The sequence below is a fragment of the Pseudophryne corroboree genome, chromosome 2 (assembly GCF_028390025.1).
Source record: "Pseudophryne corroboree isolate aPseCor3 chromosome 2, aPseCor3.hap2, whole genome shotgun sequence".
Taxonomy (NCBI): Eukaryota; Metazoa; Chordata; class Amphibia; order Anura; family Myobatrachidae; genus Pseudophryne; species Pseudophryne corroboree.
Window position 1 is genome coordinate 97054332 of NC_086445.1, and position 20395 is coordinate 97074726.

Here is a 20395-nt window from a genome sequence, read left to right on the forward strand (position 1 = left end):
TAATGATGAGAAGCGGCCATCCCCACTCCCGTCAGCGATCAGCTGCTTCTTTCCCCCCCACCCCCCATGCACCACGTGGTTTTGTTTGATCAACCTTTCACACCATAGGTGTGTGCCCATACAGCCCTTAAACAGCCTCAAACACTACCTGCATTATCTCCTCCCCGTATCTCAGCTGGCTCAGTGGGAAGAGGCAGCTTCTTTTTGAATCCAAGATGACTAATGTGAAACTGCTCTATCTGGGGTCAGCATACTATATGTCCAGGGTGTGGGGTGGACCCCAATATGTGTCCCAGGAGGGGAAGGGGTTCTGAATTCACACGCTTCTTCCTGCACCCTCACTCACTTATGTATCACATCTATGGTGGCCTATCCCGGGATGGTTGGGATCCCAGGATATTGGCCGGGATTAAATCCTGGGATTGGAGTTTACAATCCCGGGATTCGGCCTAATGCTTTTTTTTTTTTTTTTGTAATGCCGGACAGTATCTAAGCCAGTTCAGCATAAGACTCAGATGCTGCACATCTCCCCCAGCTCTACGGCTGCGCGCACTGTGCAGTGTGACATGGGGAAAGAGGTCACGCTGCACAACGCAAGCCTTGTCACCAGCCTGGAACGCCACACCCGCCTCCTGCCACCCATAATCACAGCCTTCCGCACCCGCCACCTGCTGCCTTGGACATGCCGACAGGACCGCCGCCAACCGCCCGGACCCGCTGACAGCGGGACATGAAGAGTGTAAGTAGTTTTTTTATTTTTCTCTTACATCCTAGAGGATGCTGGGGTCCACATTAGTCCCATTGGAAGTATGGACGGGTCCTCCAGGAGCCATTGGCACTTTAAGAGTTTGAGAGTGTGGGCTGACTCCTCCCTCTATGCCCCTCCTACAAGACTCAGTTTAGAAAATATGCCCCCAGAAGAGCCGGTCACAGCTAGGGGAGCTCTACAGAGCTTCTTTAGAAAAAGTTTTTAGAGTTTATTATTTTACAGGGAGGCTGCTGGCAACAGCCTCCCTGCTTCGTGGGACTAAGGGGGAAGGGGGGAGTAGTGTCCGCCCTGCAGGGTCTGAGCCACTATCTCCGCTGACAGGAGACTGAGCTCCTGAGGGGATCGATCGTTCCCCACCACAGGGGATCGCTCACCCCAGCAGCATGCCGCCACCCCCGTACAGAGCCAGAAGATTGGTGGAGAGTGAGTCACCAACCCCCCTAGCAAGCGGGAGGCCGGTGTGAAGATGGCGGCAACAGGGTATGGAGCACAGTACTAACTACGCTCCGGGGCTCAGCGGTACATAGTGCGGCGCTGTGAGGGGCGCCCTGAGCCAGCGCCTACACCCTATACTGACCTTCCAGCCTGTCAGGATCCCTGGATCGCTGCCAGCATCTTTCCTCAGGCCAGTATAATCTTCTGAAGAGCGAAAAGACAGCGCCATTTTGGGGGTGGAGCTTCTCTTCAGAGTGGACCCAGCAGCGTTCAGTGCCATTTTCCTGCCTGCACAACGCTGTCAGTTAAGAGCAAGTCCCTCCAGAACAACTCCAGCTATCTCCCACGGTACCAGGGGGTTGTAGAAGGGGGGGGGGGGGAGGCTGTGTAAAGACTGTGTAACCTGGGTTAGGGTCTCCCTTTGCCTAAAAAGCGGTGTGTGCGGGTTGGCTCCAATCTCTGTGTCTCTCTTGCCATTCTTGGGGGTGAAACTCTGTCTGCCCACCCGTGTGTGTGTGTGTGTGTGTGTGTGTGTGTGTGTGTGTGTGTGTGTGTGTGTGTATAGTCTCCATTAAGCTATGTCCAGGGACTCTGTGTCATATGCTGCAGAGGATATGTCCTCTCAGGATAATCCCATTCCATATAATCAGGATTGCACTCTTTAAGCACAGATACCAGCAAGGGAGCCTGAGTGGTTATCCTCTATCAAATCTATGTTTTCTCAGATTTCTACTAGGGTTGCACAGAATGAGTCTGCAACTCAGGCTTTACAGAACTCTATGGCAGTCTGGCCCAGTTCTGTTACCTCAGGGCCCACCGCTGTATATTCCCAAAAGCGTGCTCTTGCACAGATTATGCAAGACGACACGGATACCGATTCTGACACTGCGGATGGTGATGGGGATGTGTTGAGGGGGGCAGCATCTCTTGCAAAAGGGGTGTAGTTGATGATAGAGGCCATTAGGGATGTGTTGAATATTACTGATACAACACTGAATATTACTGATACTTCACTGAAAATAAGAAAGCCTTGCTAACCTTCCCTGCATCAAAAGAATTAAATGCTATTTTTGAAAAAGCTTGGGAAAACCCTGAGAAAAAAATCCAGATCCTTAAAAGGGTCCTGGTGGCGTTTCCTTTCCCTGTGGAGGATAGGAAAAAATGGGAAAACCCGCCCATTGTTGACGCGTCGGTATCCAGACTCTCAAAAAGGGTGGTTTTACCTGTTCCAGGATCCACCGCCTTGAAAGAGCCGGCTGATCGTAAAATTGTTTATACGCTCAAATCCATGTACACGGCTTCAGGGGCTATACTACATCCCACTATTGCCAGTGCTTGGATTTCCAAAGCTATAGTAAAGTGGTCAGGCACGTTACTTGAAGATTTGGATACTATGGATAAATCTGATGTTGAATTGTTTTTGCGTAACATTCAGGATTCGGCAGGATTTCTGGTAGAATACATGAAAGACCTGGGTTCCATGGCTGCAGGAATTTCTTCCATGTCTGTCTCAGCTCGTCGAGGACTGTGGCTGCAACAGTGGTCTGCCGACGCGGAATCCAGGAGAAGTGTGGAGACCCTACCCTAAACAGGTCAGGCTCTCTTTGGGGAAGTGTTGGATGCGTGGATCTCCACGGCTACAGCGGGTAAGTCACCTTTTCTTCCCTCAGCTGCACCAGCTACGAAGAAACCCTTTTCTTCAACTGCATCACAGCCCTTTCGGGCTGCCCAGCCAAGAAAGGCCAGACTGTCCAATACCTTCTTTAGGGGAGATCATCCCAAATCCAAGAAACCTGCTGCTGCGGGTTCAGAAACCTGCATCAGGTACGCCAAAGTCCTCCGCATGACGATGGACTGCACGCCCCGGAGGTGGGGCCGGTGGGAGCGAGACTCAGGCATTTCTGTCACGTCTGGGTATCGTCCGGCCTGGATCCCTGGGTGCAAGATATTGTGTCCCATGGGTACAGGTTGGAATTTCAAGATCTCCCTCCTCACCGATTCTTCAAATCAGGCTTGCCAGCTTTGCTGGCAGACAGGACTGTCCTGCAGGCAGCCGTCCAGAAGTTGGTGGAGGCACAGGTTATTGTACCGGTTCCTCCTCATATGCAAAACAAAGGTTGCTATTCAAACCTTTTCGTGGTACCGAAACCGGATGGTTCGGTCAGGCCCATTCTGAACCTAAAATCGCTAAATCCCTTTCTGAAGGCGTTCAAGTTCAAAATGGAGTCTCTAAGAGTGGTGAAGTCAGGTCTGGAAGAGGGAGAATTCCTGGTATCCCTGGATATCAAGGATGTGTACCTCCTTATTCTGATTTGGCCGCCGCATCAAGCTTATTTTCAATTCGCACTGTTGGACTGTCACTATCAGTTCCAGGCCCTGCCATTTGGCCTCTCCACAGCACCGGGGGTATTCACCAAGGTGATGGCGGAAATGATGGTTCTCCTCCGCAGACAGGGGGTGAACATAATTCCATATCTGGACGATCTGCTGATAAAGGCATCGTCCAAGGAGAAGCTGTTACAGTCCATTGTTCTCACGACCCACCTGCTCAGGGAACACGGTTGGATCCTGAATCTTCCAAAATCACTTTTGGAACCAACCAGGAGGTTGTCATTTCTGGGAATGATCCTCGGCATGGAAGTGCAGAGGGTGTTTCTTCCAGAGGAAAAAGCGTTGGTGATATAAACAATGGTCCGGGATGTCCTGAAGCCAGCCCGGGTGTCGGTTGATCAAAGCATTCGCCTTTTGGGAAAGATGGTGGCCTCTTACGAGGCTCTATAGTACGGGAGGTTTCATGCTCAGTCCTTCCAACTGGATCTCCTGGACAAGTGGTCGGGATCCCATCTACATATGCACCAGAGAATACGTCTGTTACCAAAGGCCGGGATTTCACTCCTTTGGTGGTTGCAACTACCTCACCTTCTGGAGGGCCGCAGGTTCAGGATTTAGGACTGGATCCTTCTAACCACGGATGCAAGTCTCCGGGGCTGGGGCGCAGTCACTCAAGGGGAGACCTTCCAAGGAAGGTGGTCAAGTCTGGAAGCCAGCCTGCCGATAAACATTCTGGAACTAAGAGCCATCTACAACGGTCTTCTCCAAGCGGCCCATCTTCTGAGAAATCGGGCCTTCAAGTGCAGTCGGACAGTGTAACGACAGTGGCTTACATAAACTGACAGGGCGGAATGAAGAGCAGCTGCAATGTCAGAGGTAACAAGAATCATCCTCTGGGCAGAAAAACACGCGTTGGCGCTGTCAACAATCTTCATTCCGGGAGTAGACAACTGGGAAGCGGACTTCCTCAGCAGACACGATCTCCATCCAGGAGAGTGGGGTCTCCATCCGGAGGTGTTTAAGGAGGTAACAGATCTTTGGGGTGTACCTCAAATAGACATGATGGCCTCTCGTCTCATCAAGAGCTTCGGTGATATTGTTCCAGGTCGAGGGACCCGCAAGCAGTGGCGGTGGACGCTCTAGTGACTCCATGGGTTTTCCAGTCGGTGTACGTGTTTCCACCACTCCCACTCATTCCAAGAGTGCTAAAGCTCATAAGGATTCTCATTGCTCCAGACTGGCCAAGAAGGTCTTGGTACGCGGATCTTCTGGATCTATTGCTAGAAGAGCCGAGGCCTCTTCCTCTTCGGGAGGACCTGCTGCAGCAGGGGCCCTTCGCCTATAAAGACTTACCGCGGCTGCGTTTGACGGTATGGAGGTTGGACGCCTGATACTAGCTCGGAAGGGCATTCCAAACAATGTTATTCCTACCCTGATACAGGCTAGGAAAGGAGTAACGTCTAAACATTACCATCGTATTTGGAAATAATATGTATCTTGGTGTGAGTCCAAGAAGTTTCCTACAGTGGAGTTTCAACTGGGATGTTTTCTCCTCTTCCTGCAAGCAGGTGTGGATATGGGCCTGAGGTTGGGATCCATAAAGGTCCAAATTTCGTCCCTATCCATTTTCTTCCAGAAACAGTTGGCTCCCCTCCCTGAGGTTCAGACTTTTTTGAAGGGAGTTCTGCACATCCAACCTCCCTTTGTACCGCCTACGGCGCCCTGGGATCTTAACGTGGTGTTGCAGTTCCTCCAGTTAGACTGGTTTGAACCTCTACAGGAGGTTGAGGTCAAGTTTCTCACGTGGAAGGCGGTCACTTTGTTGGCCTTAGCTTCTGATAGACGTGTGTTGGAGTTGGGGGTTTTGTCATGTAAAAGCCTATGATTGTCCATAAAGACAGAGCTGAGCTTCGGACACATCAGCAGTTTCTTCCGAAGGTTGTGTCAGCATTTCATATCAACCAACCTAGTCCTTAGATGTGGTAAGGGCTCTAAAAATCTATGTGAGGAGGACTGCTCGTCACAGAAAATCGGACTCTCTGTTTGTCCTGTATGATCCCAAGAAAATTGGGTGTCCTGCTTCTAAGCAGACAATCTCTCGCTGGATCAGGTTCACTATCCAGCATGCGTATTCTACGGCGGGATTGCCATGTCCTGTGTCTGTTAATGCCCACTCTACTCGTAAGGTGGGGTCTTCCTGGGCGGCTGCTCGGGGTGTCTCGGCATTACAACTTTGCAGAGGAGCAACTTGGTCTGGGTCGAACACATTTGCAAAGTTCTACAAGTTCGATACTTTGGCCTCTGAGGACCTCAAGTTTGGTCTATCAGTTCTGCAGGAGCTTCCGCGCTCTCCCTCCCGTTCTGGGAGCTTTGGTACATCCCCGTGGTACTAATGTGGACCCCAGCATCCTCTAGGACGTAAGAGAAAATAGGATTTTGGTTACCTACCGGTAAATCCTTTTCTTGTTGTCCATAGAGGATGCTGGGCGCCCGCCCAGCGCTTCGTTTTCCTGCTATCGTTATTTGGTTCAGTTCAACTTTGTTTTAGTTGAATACTGCATTGTTACTTGGTAAGTAATGTTTCAGCGGTTGCTGAGTTTTTCAAGCTAGTTAGCTTGATGTGCCTTGTATGTGTGAGCTGGTGTGAATCTCGCCACTATCTGTGTAAAATCCTTCTCTCGAAGATTTCCGTCTCCTCGGGCACAGTTTCTAGACTGAGTCTGGTAGGAGGGGCATAGAGGGAGGAGCCAGCCCACACTCTCAAACTCTTAAAGTGCCAATGGCTCCTGGTGGACCCGTCTATACCCCCCATGGTACTAATGTGGACCCCCCCCAGCATCCTCTACGGACTATGAGAAAAGGATTTACCGGTAGGTAACCAAAATCCTATTTCTCTTACGTCCTAGAGGATGCTGGGGGCTCCGTAAGGACCATGTGGTATAGACGGGCTTCGCAGGAGACATGGGCACTCTAAAGACTTTAGAATGGGTGTGCACTGGCTCCTCCCTCTATGCCCCTCCTCCAGACCTCAGTTAGATCCTGTGCCCAGAGGAGACTGGGTGCACTGCAGGGGAGCTCTACTGAGTTTCTCTGTAAAAGACTTTTTGTTAGGTTTTTTATTTTCAGGGAGCACTGCTGGCAACAGGCTCCCTGCATCGTGGGACTGAGGGGAGAGAAGCAGACCTACTTAAATGATAGGCTCTGCTTCTTAGGCTACTGGACACCATTAGCTCCAGAGGGTCGGAACACAGGTCTCACCCTCGCTGTTCGTCCCGGAGCCGCGCCACCATCCTCCTCACAGAGCCGGAAGATAGAAGCCGGGTGAGTATTAAGAAGAAAAGAAGACTTCACAGGCGGCAGAAGACTTAAGTTCTTCACTGAGGTAACGCGCAGCGGTAACGCTGCGTGCCATTGCTCCCACACAGACACACACAGCGGGCACTGTAAGGGTGCAGGGCGCAGGGGGGGCGCCCTGGGCAACAATAAAATCCTCTAGGGACACTGGCATATAAAGGAGATACTGCGGAGGCAGTATATTAATAAACCCCCGCTAGTATAAATAATTTGAGCAGGACCGAAGCCCGCCGGTGAGGGGGCGGGGCTTGGTCCTCCAGCACTAACCAGCGCCATTTTCTCCACAGCACACTGCAGAGAAGCTGGCTCCCCGGACTCTCCCCTGCTGAACAAGGTTACAGAAGGCAAAAAAGAGGGGGGGGGGGGGCACATTTTATTGGCGCAGTGAGTGTATTTATATAAAAGCGCTGAATACGAACTGGGATTTTATTCCAGTGTCCAGTGGCGCTGGGTGTGTGCTGGCATACTCTCTCTCTGTCTCTCCAAAGGGCCTTATTGGGGGACTGTCTCCATATACATATATCCCTGAGTGTGTGGGGGTATCGGTACGTGTGTGTCGGCATGTCTGAAGCGGAAGGCTCATCTAAGGAGGAGGTGGAGCAGATGATTTTGGTGTCTCCGTCGGCAACACCGACACCTGATTGGTTGGATATGTGGAATGTTTTAAATGCAAATGCGGATTTATTACATAAGAGATTGGACAAAGCAGAGTCCAGGGATAAAACAGGGAGTTAATCAATGGCTTTGACTGTGTCAAAGGGCCCTTCAGGGTCTCAAAAACGTCCCCTGTCCCAAATAGCAGGCACAGATACCGACACGGATTCTGACTCCAGTGTCGACTACGATGATGCGAGGTTACACCCAAGGGTAGCCAAAAGTATTCATTATATGATTATTGCAATAAAAGATGTTTTACATATCACAGATGACCCCTCTGTCCCTGACACGAAGGTATGCATGTTTAAGGAAAAGAAACCTGAGGTAACCGTTCCCCCATCTCATGAGCTGAACGCGTTATTTGAAAAAGCTTGGGAAACTCCAGACAAAAAACTGCAGATTCCCAAGAGGATTCTTATGGCGTATCCTTTCCCTGCACAGGACAGGGTATGGTGGGAATCCACGCCCAGGGTGGACAAGGCTTTAACGCGCTTGTCCAAGAACGTGGCGCTGCCATCTCCAGACACGGCGGCCCTCAAGGATCCTGCTGATCGCAGACAGGAAACTACCTTAAAATCAATTTATACACATACGGGTGCTTTGCTCAGACCGGCAATAGCATCGGCTTGGGTTTGTAGTGCGGTAGCAGCTTGGACAGATACCTTGTCAGCTGACATTGATACCCTAGATAGGGATAACATTTTATATACCTTAGGTCACATTAAAGACGCAGTCTTATATATGAGAGACGCTCAGAGAGACGTTGGCCTACTAGGTTCAAGAGCCAACGCCATGGCGATTTCTGCTAGGCGAGCCCTGTGGACTCGCCAATGGTCGGGTGATGCCGAATCAAAGAGACACATCAAAGTTTTGCATTACAAGGGTGAGGTGTTATTTGGGGAAGGTCTCGCGGACCTGGTTTCCAAAGCTACCGCGGGTAAATCTACTTTTTTGCCTTATGTTCCCTCACAGCAAAAGAAAACACCACAATATCAGATGCAGTCCTTTCGGTCGCATAAATCCAGAAGAGGTCGGGGCTCTTCCTTCCTCGCCAGAGGTAAGGGTAGAGGGAAAAGAATGCCTGCCACGGCTTGTTCCCAGGAGCAGAAGTCCTCCCCGGCTTCTACTAAATCCACCGCATGACGCTGGGGCTCCATTGAGGAAGTCTGCACCGGTGGGGGCTCGTCTTCAACTCTTCAGCCACGTCTGGGTTCAGTCAGACGTGGATCCTTGGGCGATGGAAATTGTATCCCAAGCTGGAATTCGAAGAGGTGCATCCGCGCCGATTTTTCAAATCGGCTTTACCAGCTTCTCCCCCAGTTTTAGCTGCAATTCAAAAGCTGTGTCAACAGCAAGTGATTGTCAAGGTTCCCCTAGTTCAACAGGGGAAGGGGTACTATTCAACCCTGTTTGTGGTTCCGAAACCGGATGGCTCGGTCAGACCCATTCTAAATCTAAAATCCCTAAACCTGTACTTGCAAAAGTTCAAATTCAAGATGGAATCGCTCCGGGCAGTTATCTCCAGCCTGGAAGGGGGGGATTTTATGGTGTCACTAGACATAAAGGATGCATACCTTCGTGTCCCCATATATCCCCCTCATCAGGCGTACCGGAGATTCGCTGTACAGGGCTGTCAGACAGTTTCAGACGTTGCCGTTTGGGCTTTCCACGGCCCGAGGATTTTCACCAAGGTAATGGCGGAAATGATGGTGCTCCTGCGCAGGCAGGGAATCACAATTATCCCGTACTTGGATGATCTCCTGATAAAAGTGAGATCGAGAGATCAGTTGAGGAAAAGCGTGTCGCTCTCCCTGAGAGTGCTCCAGCAGCATGGCTGGATTCTAAATCTACCAAAGAATACAGTTGGTTCCAACGACTCGGCTATCGTTCTTAGGCATGATTCTGGACACGGAACAAAAGAGGGTTTTTCTCCCAATAGAAAAAGCCCAGGAACTCCAGAACATGGTCAGAGACCTGTTAAAACCGAACAGAGTGTCGGTTCATCAATGCAATCGAGTAATGGGAAAAATGGTGGCGACCTACGAGGCGATCCCCTTCGGCAGGTTCCATGCGAGGACATTTCAGTGGGACCTTCTGGACAAGTGGTCCGAGTCCCATCTTCAAATTCATCAGAAAATAAGCCTGTCCCCCAGGGCCAGGGTGTCTCTCCTGTGGTGGCTGCAGAGGGTCGCAGGTTCGGCATTCAGGACTGGGTTCTGGTGACCACGGACGCGAGCCTCCGAGGATGGGGAGCAGTCACACAAGGAAGAAATTTTCAGGGACTGTGGTCAAGCCAGGAGGCTTGTCTACACATCAACATTTTAGAATTAAGGGCCATATACAACGGCCTACGACAAGCGGAGAATCTTCTTCGCGACCTACCGGTTCTGATTCAATCAGACAACGTCACAGCCGTGGCTCATGTAAACCGCCAAGGCGGGACAAGGAGCAGAGTGGCAATGGCGGAAGCCACCAGGATTCTTCGCTGGCTGGAAAATCACGTAAGCGCTCTGTCAGCAGTCTTCATTCCGGGAGTGGACAACTGGGAAGCAGACTTCCTCAGCAGACACGATCTCCATCCAGGAGAGTGGGGACTTCATCAAGAAGTTTTTGCAGAGATAACAAGTCTTTGGGGAATTCCTCAAATAGACATGATGGCGTCACGCCTCAACAAAAAGCTTCGGAGGTAATGTGCCAGGTCAAGGGACCCTCAGGCAGTAGCGGTGACACCGTGGGTGTTTCAGTCGGTCTATGTGTTCCCTCCTCTTCCTCTCATCTCAAAAATATTGAGAATCATAAGACGAAAAAGAGTTCAGACAATACTCATTGTTCCAGATTGGCATCGAAGGGCCTGGTATTCAGATCTTCAGGAGATGCTCACAGAAGATCCATAGCCTCTTCTTTTCAGGGAGGACCTGTTGCAGCAGGGGCCCTGCGTATTCCAAGACTTACCGCGGTTACGTTTGACGGCATGGCGGTTGAACACCGAATCCTAGCTGGGAAAGGTATTCCGGAGGAGGACATCCCTACTCTGATAAAGGCTAGGAAGGAGGTGACAGCGAAACATTATCACCGTATCTGGAGGAAGTATATTTCTTGGTGTGAAGCCAAGAATGCTCCTACGGAAGATTTTCACTTGGGCCGTTTTCTCCATTTTCTACAGACAGGAGTGGATATGGGCTTGAAGTTAGGCTCCACTAAGGTACAGATTTCGGCCCTATCTATATTCTTTCAGAAGGAATTGGCTTCTCTCCCAGAAGTCCAGACTTTTGTAAAGGGAGTGCTGCACATCCAGCCTCCTTTTGTGCCCCCAGTGGCACCATGGGACCTTAACGTGGTGTTACAGTTCCTAAAATCTCACTGGTTTGAGTCTCTTCAAACAGTTGAATTAAAATTTCTCACTTGGAAGGTGGTCATGTTGTTGGCCTTGGCATCTGCAAGGCGGGTGTCCGAATTGGCGGCTTTGTCTCATAAAAGCCCCTATCTGATTTTCCATGTGGATAGAGCAGAGTTGAGGACACGTCCTCAATTTTTGCCTAAGGTGGTTTCATCGTTTCATATGAACCAACCTATTGTGGTGCCGGTGGCTACGGGAGACTTGGAGGATTCCAAGTCCCTGGATGTAGTCAGAGCCTTAAAAATTGACGTAGTCAGGATGGCTCGGATTAGGAATACAGAGGCACTGTTTGTCCTGTATACGGCCAACAAGGTTGGCGCTCCTGCTTCTAAGCAGACTATTGCTCGCTGGATCTGTAACACGATTCAGCAGGCTCATTCTACGGCTGGATTGCCGTTACCAAATTCGGTAAAGGCCCATTCCACTAGGAAGGTGGGCTCTTCTTGGGCGGCTGCCCTCGGCGTCTCTGCGTTACAGCTTTGCCGAGCAGCTACTTGGTCGGGTTCAAACACCTTTGCAAAATTCTACAAGTTTGATACCCTGGTTGATGAGGACCTCGTGTTTGCTCAATCGGTGCTACAGAGTCATCCGCACACTCCCGCCCAGTTTGGAGCTTTGGTATAATCTCCATGGTTTTACGGAGTCTCCAGCATCCTCTAGGACGTAAGAGAAAATAAGATTTTAAACCTACCGGTAAATCTTTTTCTCCTAGTACATAGAGGATGTTGGGCGCCCGTCCCAGTGCGGACATATTTCTGCAAGGCTTGTATATAGTTGTTACTTACATAAGGGTTATGTTACAGTTAAGATCAGTCTTTGGCTGATGCTGTTTTGTTCATACTGTTAACTGGTTGCGTATATTCCAGGTTATGCGGTGTGGATGTTGTGGGCTGGTATGAATCTTGCCCTTAGATTAACAAAAATCCTTTCCTCGTACTGTCCGTCTCCTCTGGGCACAGTTTCTCTAACTGAGGTCTGGAGGAGGGGCATAGAGGGAGGAGCCAGTGCACACCCATTCTAAAATCTTTAGAGTGCCCATGTCTCCTGCGGAGCCCGTCTATACCCCATGGTCCTTACGGAGTCCCCAGCATCCTATACGGACTAGGAGAAAAAGATTTACCGGTAGGTTTAAAATCTTTTTTTTTTTTTTAACCCGAGCAAATTCCTGGTGTCCCAGGAATCCCGGGATTAACTGTTTTTCAATCCCAAATTCCGCGATTGACTGTACTTTGGCTGCCTCAGTGGTTCCCAAACTCACTCCTCGAGGACCCTGAACAGTTCATGTTTTCCAGGTCTTCTAACACATCCGCAAGTGAAATAATTAGCTCCACCTGTGGATTTTTAAAAATGTGTCAGTGACTAATGAGTACACCTGTGCTCCTGCTGGGTGACCTGGAAAACATGAACTGTTGGGGGTCCTTGAGGACCGAGTTTGGAAACCACTAAATAGTTCCATCACAGTTTCCCTTATATAGCAGAAGAAAGAAAACAATGTATTTATGTTTTCAGGCTGTTTCTTCCTGCTTTCTGCAGTGATTTCCTTTGTTACATTGAGCATATAGAACTGTATGTGACGGTACATTAATTTGCTGACTTCAGTGGTTATGAAAAGCAGTGAGAAGTCCTCCAGCATTAATGTCTGTGTCTGCAGATGGCGATGGGACAGGGCCAGGCTGATCTGGCTATACAGACACTGAGAGAATGCGCCCGGGAAGGAGAGTGGCTGTGCCTGAAGAACCTGCATCTTGTCATCTCTTGGCTGCCAGTCCTGGAAAAGGCGAGTCTGGCAAACATACTTTCCAAATTAATCTATTTTTATTTTCTTATCGTTCTTAGGGTATTTTTCTTATCCATTCATGAAACCACAATTAAGTCAGACATCTGGGAGTAATGTTATATTTAGTTAAGTCGCATATAATGTTCCATGAAAGAACAGTGTTGTGTAAACAGAGCAATAGAGACTAGAAACGAGCTCTTAGTACAAACAATGACATCATAGCTAATTATGATCAGTCGTTTACAAACTATACAGTGGTTTCCTGCAATAGGCTGCGTCACTTCTGATTTTAGCATTATACTGTATATGTTAGTTAAAAAAAATCAGATATTGGCTGTTAATGTCTTATGAACGCTACATGTATAGGGCAAATAAAAACTAAAAAAATCTCTATCTGTTAAAATAGAATATAAACTAGATTCAGACAGCATTTTTTTCTTGCAGATTAAAATGCTCATGGGAGTCCTTCCCTCCATGTTTGCTATCCCTCGTATCTACCTTGTACGTCCGCCCCCTCCATTTCCCTTTTTAGAATGTACTACAAGCTCTTGCAAGCAGGGCCCTCCCTCCTAATGTTTTTCCCTCCCCTTGTGTCCACTATCTTTGTGTCACTATTATTTTTTGTACGGTTATGTTGCCATTATGTGTTAGTATGTTAAGTGATAGTATTTATTTGCGAATTGTTGGTTTGTAAACCCAACGCTACAAATAGTGTTCATGTCTGAAATTTATAAAGGGAAAGATTTTACAAGCCGTGTTTTGCTAGTAAAAGCAATGACCTTTTAAATTTTGGGTCTAAACACGATCTGAAGCATTGAGTCTTACAACCCGACGCTCTGTAAATAAAGCCCTACTTATTATTTATTACATTTTAAAAGGGAGAGGCAGACAGACAGGGGTGACACACATGGGGTAGACAGGGAGTATGGAACAGAGAGTTAGGATGGGTTTGATGAAGAAGAGCACATTTGAAGTTGTATAGAGTGGTGGAAATTTCCAGAGATAGGGAACAGCATGTGCAAAATCTTGAAGGTGTGAGGAAGTATTCAGGAGGCAGGAGAGGCGGCGTACATTTGTAGAGTGAATAGTACGGGCAGGAATGTAAAGGGAGATTAGGTCAGAGATGTAATTGGCAGAGGAATGCATGAGGGCTTTGTATGTGAGTATGAGAAGCGTGAACTGGATACTGAAGAGGAAGGGGAACCAGTGCAGGGCTTGTAAGAGAGGGGAGGCAAACATAGTACGTTTGGAGAGAAAGATGAGCTGAGCAGCAGGATTGAGGATGGATTGGAATGGAGGGAGGTGGTAGTCAGCGGGGACAGATAGGAGGAGAGTACTGTAGTTCAATTTAGAGATGACCAGTGGTTGGATGAGGGTCTTAGTAGCATTCAGGGCTGCAAGAGGTACTGAATGCTTGGTTTGGAGGAGAGGGAGGAGTCAAGGATGACTCCAAGACAGCGCACTTGGGGGCTAGAGGAGATAATAATGCCATGAATAGATAATGAAATTGTGGGAGATGAGGTTATGTGGGAGAGGGGGAAGATGATCAGCTCAGACATGTTAAGTTTAAGAAAGCGCTGGTACAACCAAGAAGAAATAGCAGGGATACAGTTGGAGATACGAGTGAGGAGAGAGGGGAGGAAGAAAGGTTGATTTCAATATCATCACAAAGAGATGATATTGGAAGTCAAATGAGCTCACCTAAAGGGGATATATAGTGAGAGAAAAGGAGAGGTCCAAGAACCTTTGGAGACACGAACTGTTAGTGTAAGTCGCAAGGAGGTGGAGTCATGAGGAGAGACAGATAAAGAATGGTCAGAGAGGTACAGTAGGAGGACAGCCAGGAGAGGGCAGTGATAAGAAGACCTAGGGAGTGTAGGATTTGCAGGAGGAGACGGTGGTCCACAGTGTCAAAAGCAGCAGAGAGGTCAAGGAGAATAATCAGAGAGTACTGGCCATTGGATTTGGGAGCAAGGAGGTATTTGTAGACTTTTGTGAGGGCAGTTTCAGTGGATTGGAGAGGATGGATGCCAGACTGAAATGGGTCAGGCAGTGAGTGGGAGGAAAGAAAGGCAGTAAGGAGGTTTAGACAATACGCTAAAAGAAATTTAGAGGCAAAGGGAAGGAGAGAGATGGGTCGGTAGTTGGAAAGTGTGTTAGGATCAAGTGTAGGCTTTTCAGAATGGGGGAGACGAAGGCATGTGTAAACACAGAGGGGACAGTTCCTGATTAGAGGGAGAGATTGAGGAGGTGGGAAAATGGAAACAGCTAGAAGGAGAAAGGTAGCAGAGGAGACGGGAGGGGAGAGGGTCTAGTGGGGAGGTGAAGGGGGAGAACCGGATGAGGACCATGACTTCATCTCCGGATACAGGGGAAAAAGAAGTCAGAGTTGGTAAGATTGATAGAGAGGGGTGGTCAGGGAAAGGAGGGGACTGTTTGCAAAGGCCCTTCTGTGGTGTGATGTCCTAAAGTATGGAGTCAATTTTGAATGTGAAGTAAATAGTAAAGTCAAGGGCAGAGAGTAAGGAGGGGAGTCAAGGCAGGGGTTGACAATGACAAAGAGATGCCAGGGGTTTGAACACTGGAGGAGATGAGGTTCTTGAATTAAGACTGTTTAGAAAGGGAAAGGCCAGCGCTGTAAAATGATCCGCTTTAGAGCGGGATTTCCTCCACTGTCATTTGGCGGTTCATGAACATTTTTGCAGATATCTGGTGAATTTGCAGTGCCAGGGTTGAAGTGTTGATTTGTGAGGGTCAGTAGCAGATCTTGCCACGGGCAAGCAGGACTTTTGCCCGGGGCGCCGCCTTCCGGAGGGCGCCACACCATGGCAAGATCCGCCACTGTGCCCCCCCCCCCCCCCCCCGCTTTGAAGGGAACCAGACGCGTAGCGTCTAGTTTCCATTCATGGAGAGGACCTTTGTTGTGCTTGTTCTCTCTGCAGTTTAAATAGATTACATGGAGCAAATATTTCAATCTATTGCTTATTTGGCAAAATTCATTTTTGCAGGCAAAGGTTGAAAGCTGCCAGCAGGGAATTTGATTTGCTTCCTGGGGTGAATGTATCCAACTGTGAAATAATAATTTGACAAGTTTTTTTTATTTTGTTTGTTTGTTTTTCACCATCTGGTCTGTGATATTGGATGCATAGCTTTGTACTGACACCATCAATTATTTGTCTGCCTCCAAGTCTTTGCTACAAGTACACTTTGATTTCGGTGGGAAAAAGCTGCCACAATAAAACATTTCTACAAATATTCTAAATTGTATTTTGCCAGTTTATACATGTGTTTGTTTATTTATTGCTGTCATTTACTAAAGACATTTTCTTTGTAATTTGACAGGAATTAAACACTCTTCAGCCAAAACCAAGTTTCCGTCTATGGCTTACGGCTGAAGTGCACCCGAAATTTACTCCAATTTTACTTCAGTCCAGTTTGAAGATAACGTATGAGGTAAATATGTAGCAGAATTAGTTTGTGATAAATGACTGCTAGAATTGGAGCCAGCAGCTACGCAACACAGGCAGGTATTGTACCTCACATCTGTCCCGATCTTGGCGGCCTATCCTGCAATCATGACGTTTGTAGTAACTGGCGGTAATTGTATCCACAGTGCTCAGATTTGTCCTAATACATCTAGCCTCAATACGCTATGCTTCGCGAGACGCCTGGCATTAATAAGCTGTTACACAAAGGGGGCGACCCGGCACCGGTCTGAAAATAGTTTTTGATTACAGAAAAACCAAATTTGGACAATTTTCAAGTAAAATCTTTAATATAATGTCCAGTTTGGGGGTGCGCCCAGAGCCAGTGACATATGCATAAACAAAAGGGAGAAAGAAGAAGGCTCTTGTGTGGGCGCACTCATTAATGGTAGTTAAATAACTAGAATGAATAACACTAGGTTGATTAGTCAGCAGATAAAACAAAATTTATTTGGAAATATTAAGAATATAATTGCCCCTGGTTGAGGAGATGTGAATGATCCCAGATAAAAATGTTCTGGTCCTGCCTCAGGAAATGAGATGGAGAGGGGTAGAGACACTGCAAGTCATAAACCCTTTCTCACCCGGCCAGTACAGATGATCTGTATTAATGAGATCAATTAAGTCAATTGATTTTAGATTCTGTCATAATCCTAATGAAGGAATAACAGCTGTTATGGCAATAAGTAATAATAGAAACAAATCAAAGGATATACCAGGGTAAAGAAAGAAAAGGATAGGAACATATGCAAATTGATGGGCTGAGTTAGTACCTGAGGTGGAGACTCACAGGGAATACTCAGTGTTGTAGAACATCAATCATTGCATATGATGTGTGGTATGTGACTCCAACAGCAGCATCACCATTTGTTCCTATCCTTTTCTTTCTTTACCCTGGTATATCCTTTGATTTGTTTCTATTATTACTTATTGCCATAACAGCTGTTATTCCTTCATTAGGATTATGACAGAATCTAAAATCAATTGACTTAATTGATCTCATTAATACAGATCATCTGTACTGGCCGGGTGAGAAATGGTTTATGACTTGCAGTGTCTCTACCCCTCTCCATCTCATTTCCTGAGGCAGGACCAGAACATTTTTATCTGGGATCATTCACATCTCCTCAACCAGGGGCAATTATATTCTTAATATTTCCAAATAAATTTTGTTTTATCTGCTGACTAATCAACCTAGTGTTATTCATTCTAGTTATTTAACTACCATTAATGAGTGCGCCCACACAAGAGCCTTCTTCTTTCTCCCTTTTGTTTATTAATAAGCTGTGCCAAGCAGTGTAGCGTCGCAACTTTTTAGTATTTTATTGGCACAATAAATGCAGAGAAACACCACTCAGTATGTACCAGAGACACCGGTCTTAGATGAAGCACAACAGAACTTCGCGTGAGAAAAAGCAGTGGCTGCTGCATGGCATCACTTCCTATACAGATTCAGACTCATTTACACACAGTTGTGCAAGTATCGCATGGGACCTTGCTTCCCAAGAAGGGCCATTTTGCACGACTGCGGAAATAGTATATGAGGATACATCTATATAGAAAAATTGTAATTTGTTGCCTACATTTTTGCGACTGCAGGGCAATGAGAAATATTCATGGTGAAAAAAAAAGTCCTGTCAGTTTCAGGTCAACCTCTCTCTTTTTTTTCAAGTCTGTGCTGATTCATATTTCCCTTCTTTTAGATCATTACATGTGATGGCTTTCTGTGGGCGTCGTCTCTCCACGGGTTACGGTCGTTAGGTCGACACAACTCAGGTCGACAGTGCCATTATGTCGACGTGCCTGTTAGGTCGACATGTACTAGGTTGACAGGTCAAAAGGTCGACATGAGTTTTAAAAAAAATCATTTTGGGGGGATTTTTTCATACTTAACAGGACTACGATTGTAACGGTAATCTGTGCCGAGCGAAGCGGTAGCACGAGCCATGCGAGGGAACACGGTGCACTAATTTGGGTTCCCAGTCACTTTACGGAGAAAACTACACCAAAAACAGTAAAAAAAAAAACATGTCAACCTTTTGACCTGTCGACCTAGTACATGTCGACCTGTTGTCCCTGTCGACCTAATGCATGTGGACCTTCCATGGTCGACCTAATTTGTGTCAATCCAACGACCCATACCCCTCTCCACCCAAATTTTCACTCTCTACTTTCTATGAGCACCATCTCCTTTCAAGGCATAGGGGTATATGCAATTGCCGGCGAATCGCAGCAATTTTTCGCCCGTTTTTTAATTCGACACAATTCGACCGTCGAATTCCGGCAGGTGGGTGCCGGCATTCTACATATTCAATTAAAAACGGATTCAACAGTCCCGCTGTCGAAAAACGGACGATTTGCCGGATTTTGATTCGATTTTAAAAAATGTTAAAAAAAACGGGGGGAAACCGGTAAAAAACCCGAAAAAAATTGCGTGGGGTCCCCCCTCCTAAGCATAACCAGCCTCGGGCTCTTCGAGAGGGGTCCTGGTTCTAAAAATCCGGGGGGAAAACTGACAGGGGATCCCCCGTATTTTTAAAACCAGCACCGGGCTCTGTGCCTGGTGCTGGTGCAAAAAATACGGGGGATAAAAAGAGTAGGGGTCCCCCGTATTTTTTACCCCAGCATCGGGCTCCACTAGCTGGGTAGATAATGCCACAGCCGGGGGTCACTTTTATACAGCGCCCTGCGGCCGTGGCATTAAATACGCAACTAGTCACCCCTGGCCGGGGTACCCTGGAGGAGTGGGGACCCCTTCAATCAAGGGGTCCCCCCCCCTCCAGCCACCCAAGGGCCAGGGGTGAAGCCCGAGGCTGTCCCCCCCCATCCATTGAAAAATTAAAGAATATTGTTTTTTCCAGTAGTACTACAAGTCCCAGCAAGCCTCCCCGCAAGCTGGTACTTGGAGAACCACAAGTACCAGCATGTGGGAGAAAAACGGGCCCGCTGGTACCTGTAGTTCTACTGGAAAAAAAATACCCAAATAAAAACAGGACACGCACACCGTGAGAGTAAAACTTTTTTTCACACATGTCGACACATACATACTTACCTATGTTCACACGCCACGGCCGCAGGGCGCTGTATAAAAGTGACCCCCGGCTGTGGCATTATCTACCCAGCTAGTGGAGCCCGATGCTGGTGTAAAAAATATGGGGGACCCCTACTCTTTTTGTCCCCCGTATTTTTTGCACCAGCACCAGGCGCAGAGCCCGGTGCTGGTTTTAAAAATATGGGGGATCCCCTGTCAGTTTTTCCCCCGGATTTTTAGAACCAGGACCGCCTCGAAGAGCCCGAGGCTGGTTATGCTTAAGAGGGGGGACCCCACGCATTTTTTTTTTCCAGATTTTTACCATTCCATTAAAAAAAATATATATATATATATATATATATATATATATTTTTAAAAATATATAAATAATACTTGTGCCTCCAAAATAGACAAACCAAGTACCTAATCTCTTCTAATATAAATAGATATGCTATTACTGTACCAATAAAAAAAACACCAAAATAAACATGTTTTTACATTTTTTTATTAGATTCCGCCAGCAAAGTGTGGCGGATTGAAAATGACGAATTTACTGTCTAAAAGCACTGTTGTCGAATTTACAATCTTCAATTGAATATACTTTTGTCGAATTGCCGCATTTGTACCATTGCAGAAATGTCGAATTTGACAAATGTCAAATTTCAAAAAGTCGAATTTGGAAAGTCCGTTTTTTTTGACGAAAAGTACTGAATTGTATTGTCGATTTTTTTTTTTGGGAGAAAATGTCCCGTTTTTCGACATTTTCGGGAATTCGACCGCAATTGCATATACCCCTTAATGTAAAACGTTTAAGAGTCAGCACAAATAAATGCAGAGGACGATGCAGGCATTGTGCCTTCGGGACGACATCTAAACACTTGGGAACTGCACCCTACATCACATTGTGCATTTTACCTTGCAGTCCTATAGAGGTGTGCAGGACAATACTTCATGTTAGGCTACTGCATGAACGGGATGTAGTTATGTGACTGGCGGTCGGGTCACTATACAGACGCCGGGACCCTGCACGCTTAACAGCCCGACAGTGGGCATGCCGACTGACGGGGACTATTCCCACTCGTGGGTGTCTACAACACCCATAGAGTGGGAATAGAACCTGTGGCAAGAAAGGGGAGCCCGGCAATCTAAAGTTCAGGAT

At 47.4% G+C, this 20395-nt stretch overlaps 1 protein-coding gene across 3 annotated transcripts in view; it reads left to right on the plus strand.

Moving 5' to 3' along the window:
- DYNC2H1 (dynein cytoplasmic 2 heavy chain 1) overlaps positions 1 to 20395 on the plus strand; it is a 1021614-nt gene that overhangs the window by 694510 nt on the left and 306709 nt on the right. For all 3 annotated transcript variants that reach the window (XM_063951545.1, XM_063951543.1, XM_063951544.1), the window contains 2 exons: positions 12595 to 12720; positions 16063 to 16173. In XM_063951545.1, coding sequence (XP_063807615.1) covers positions 12595 to 12720; positions 16063 to 16173 — 237 coding nt within the window. The remainder of the gene's footprint in view (positions 1 to 12594; positions 12721 to 16062; positions 16174 to 20395) is intronic.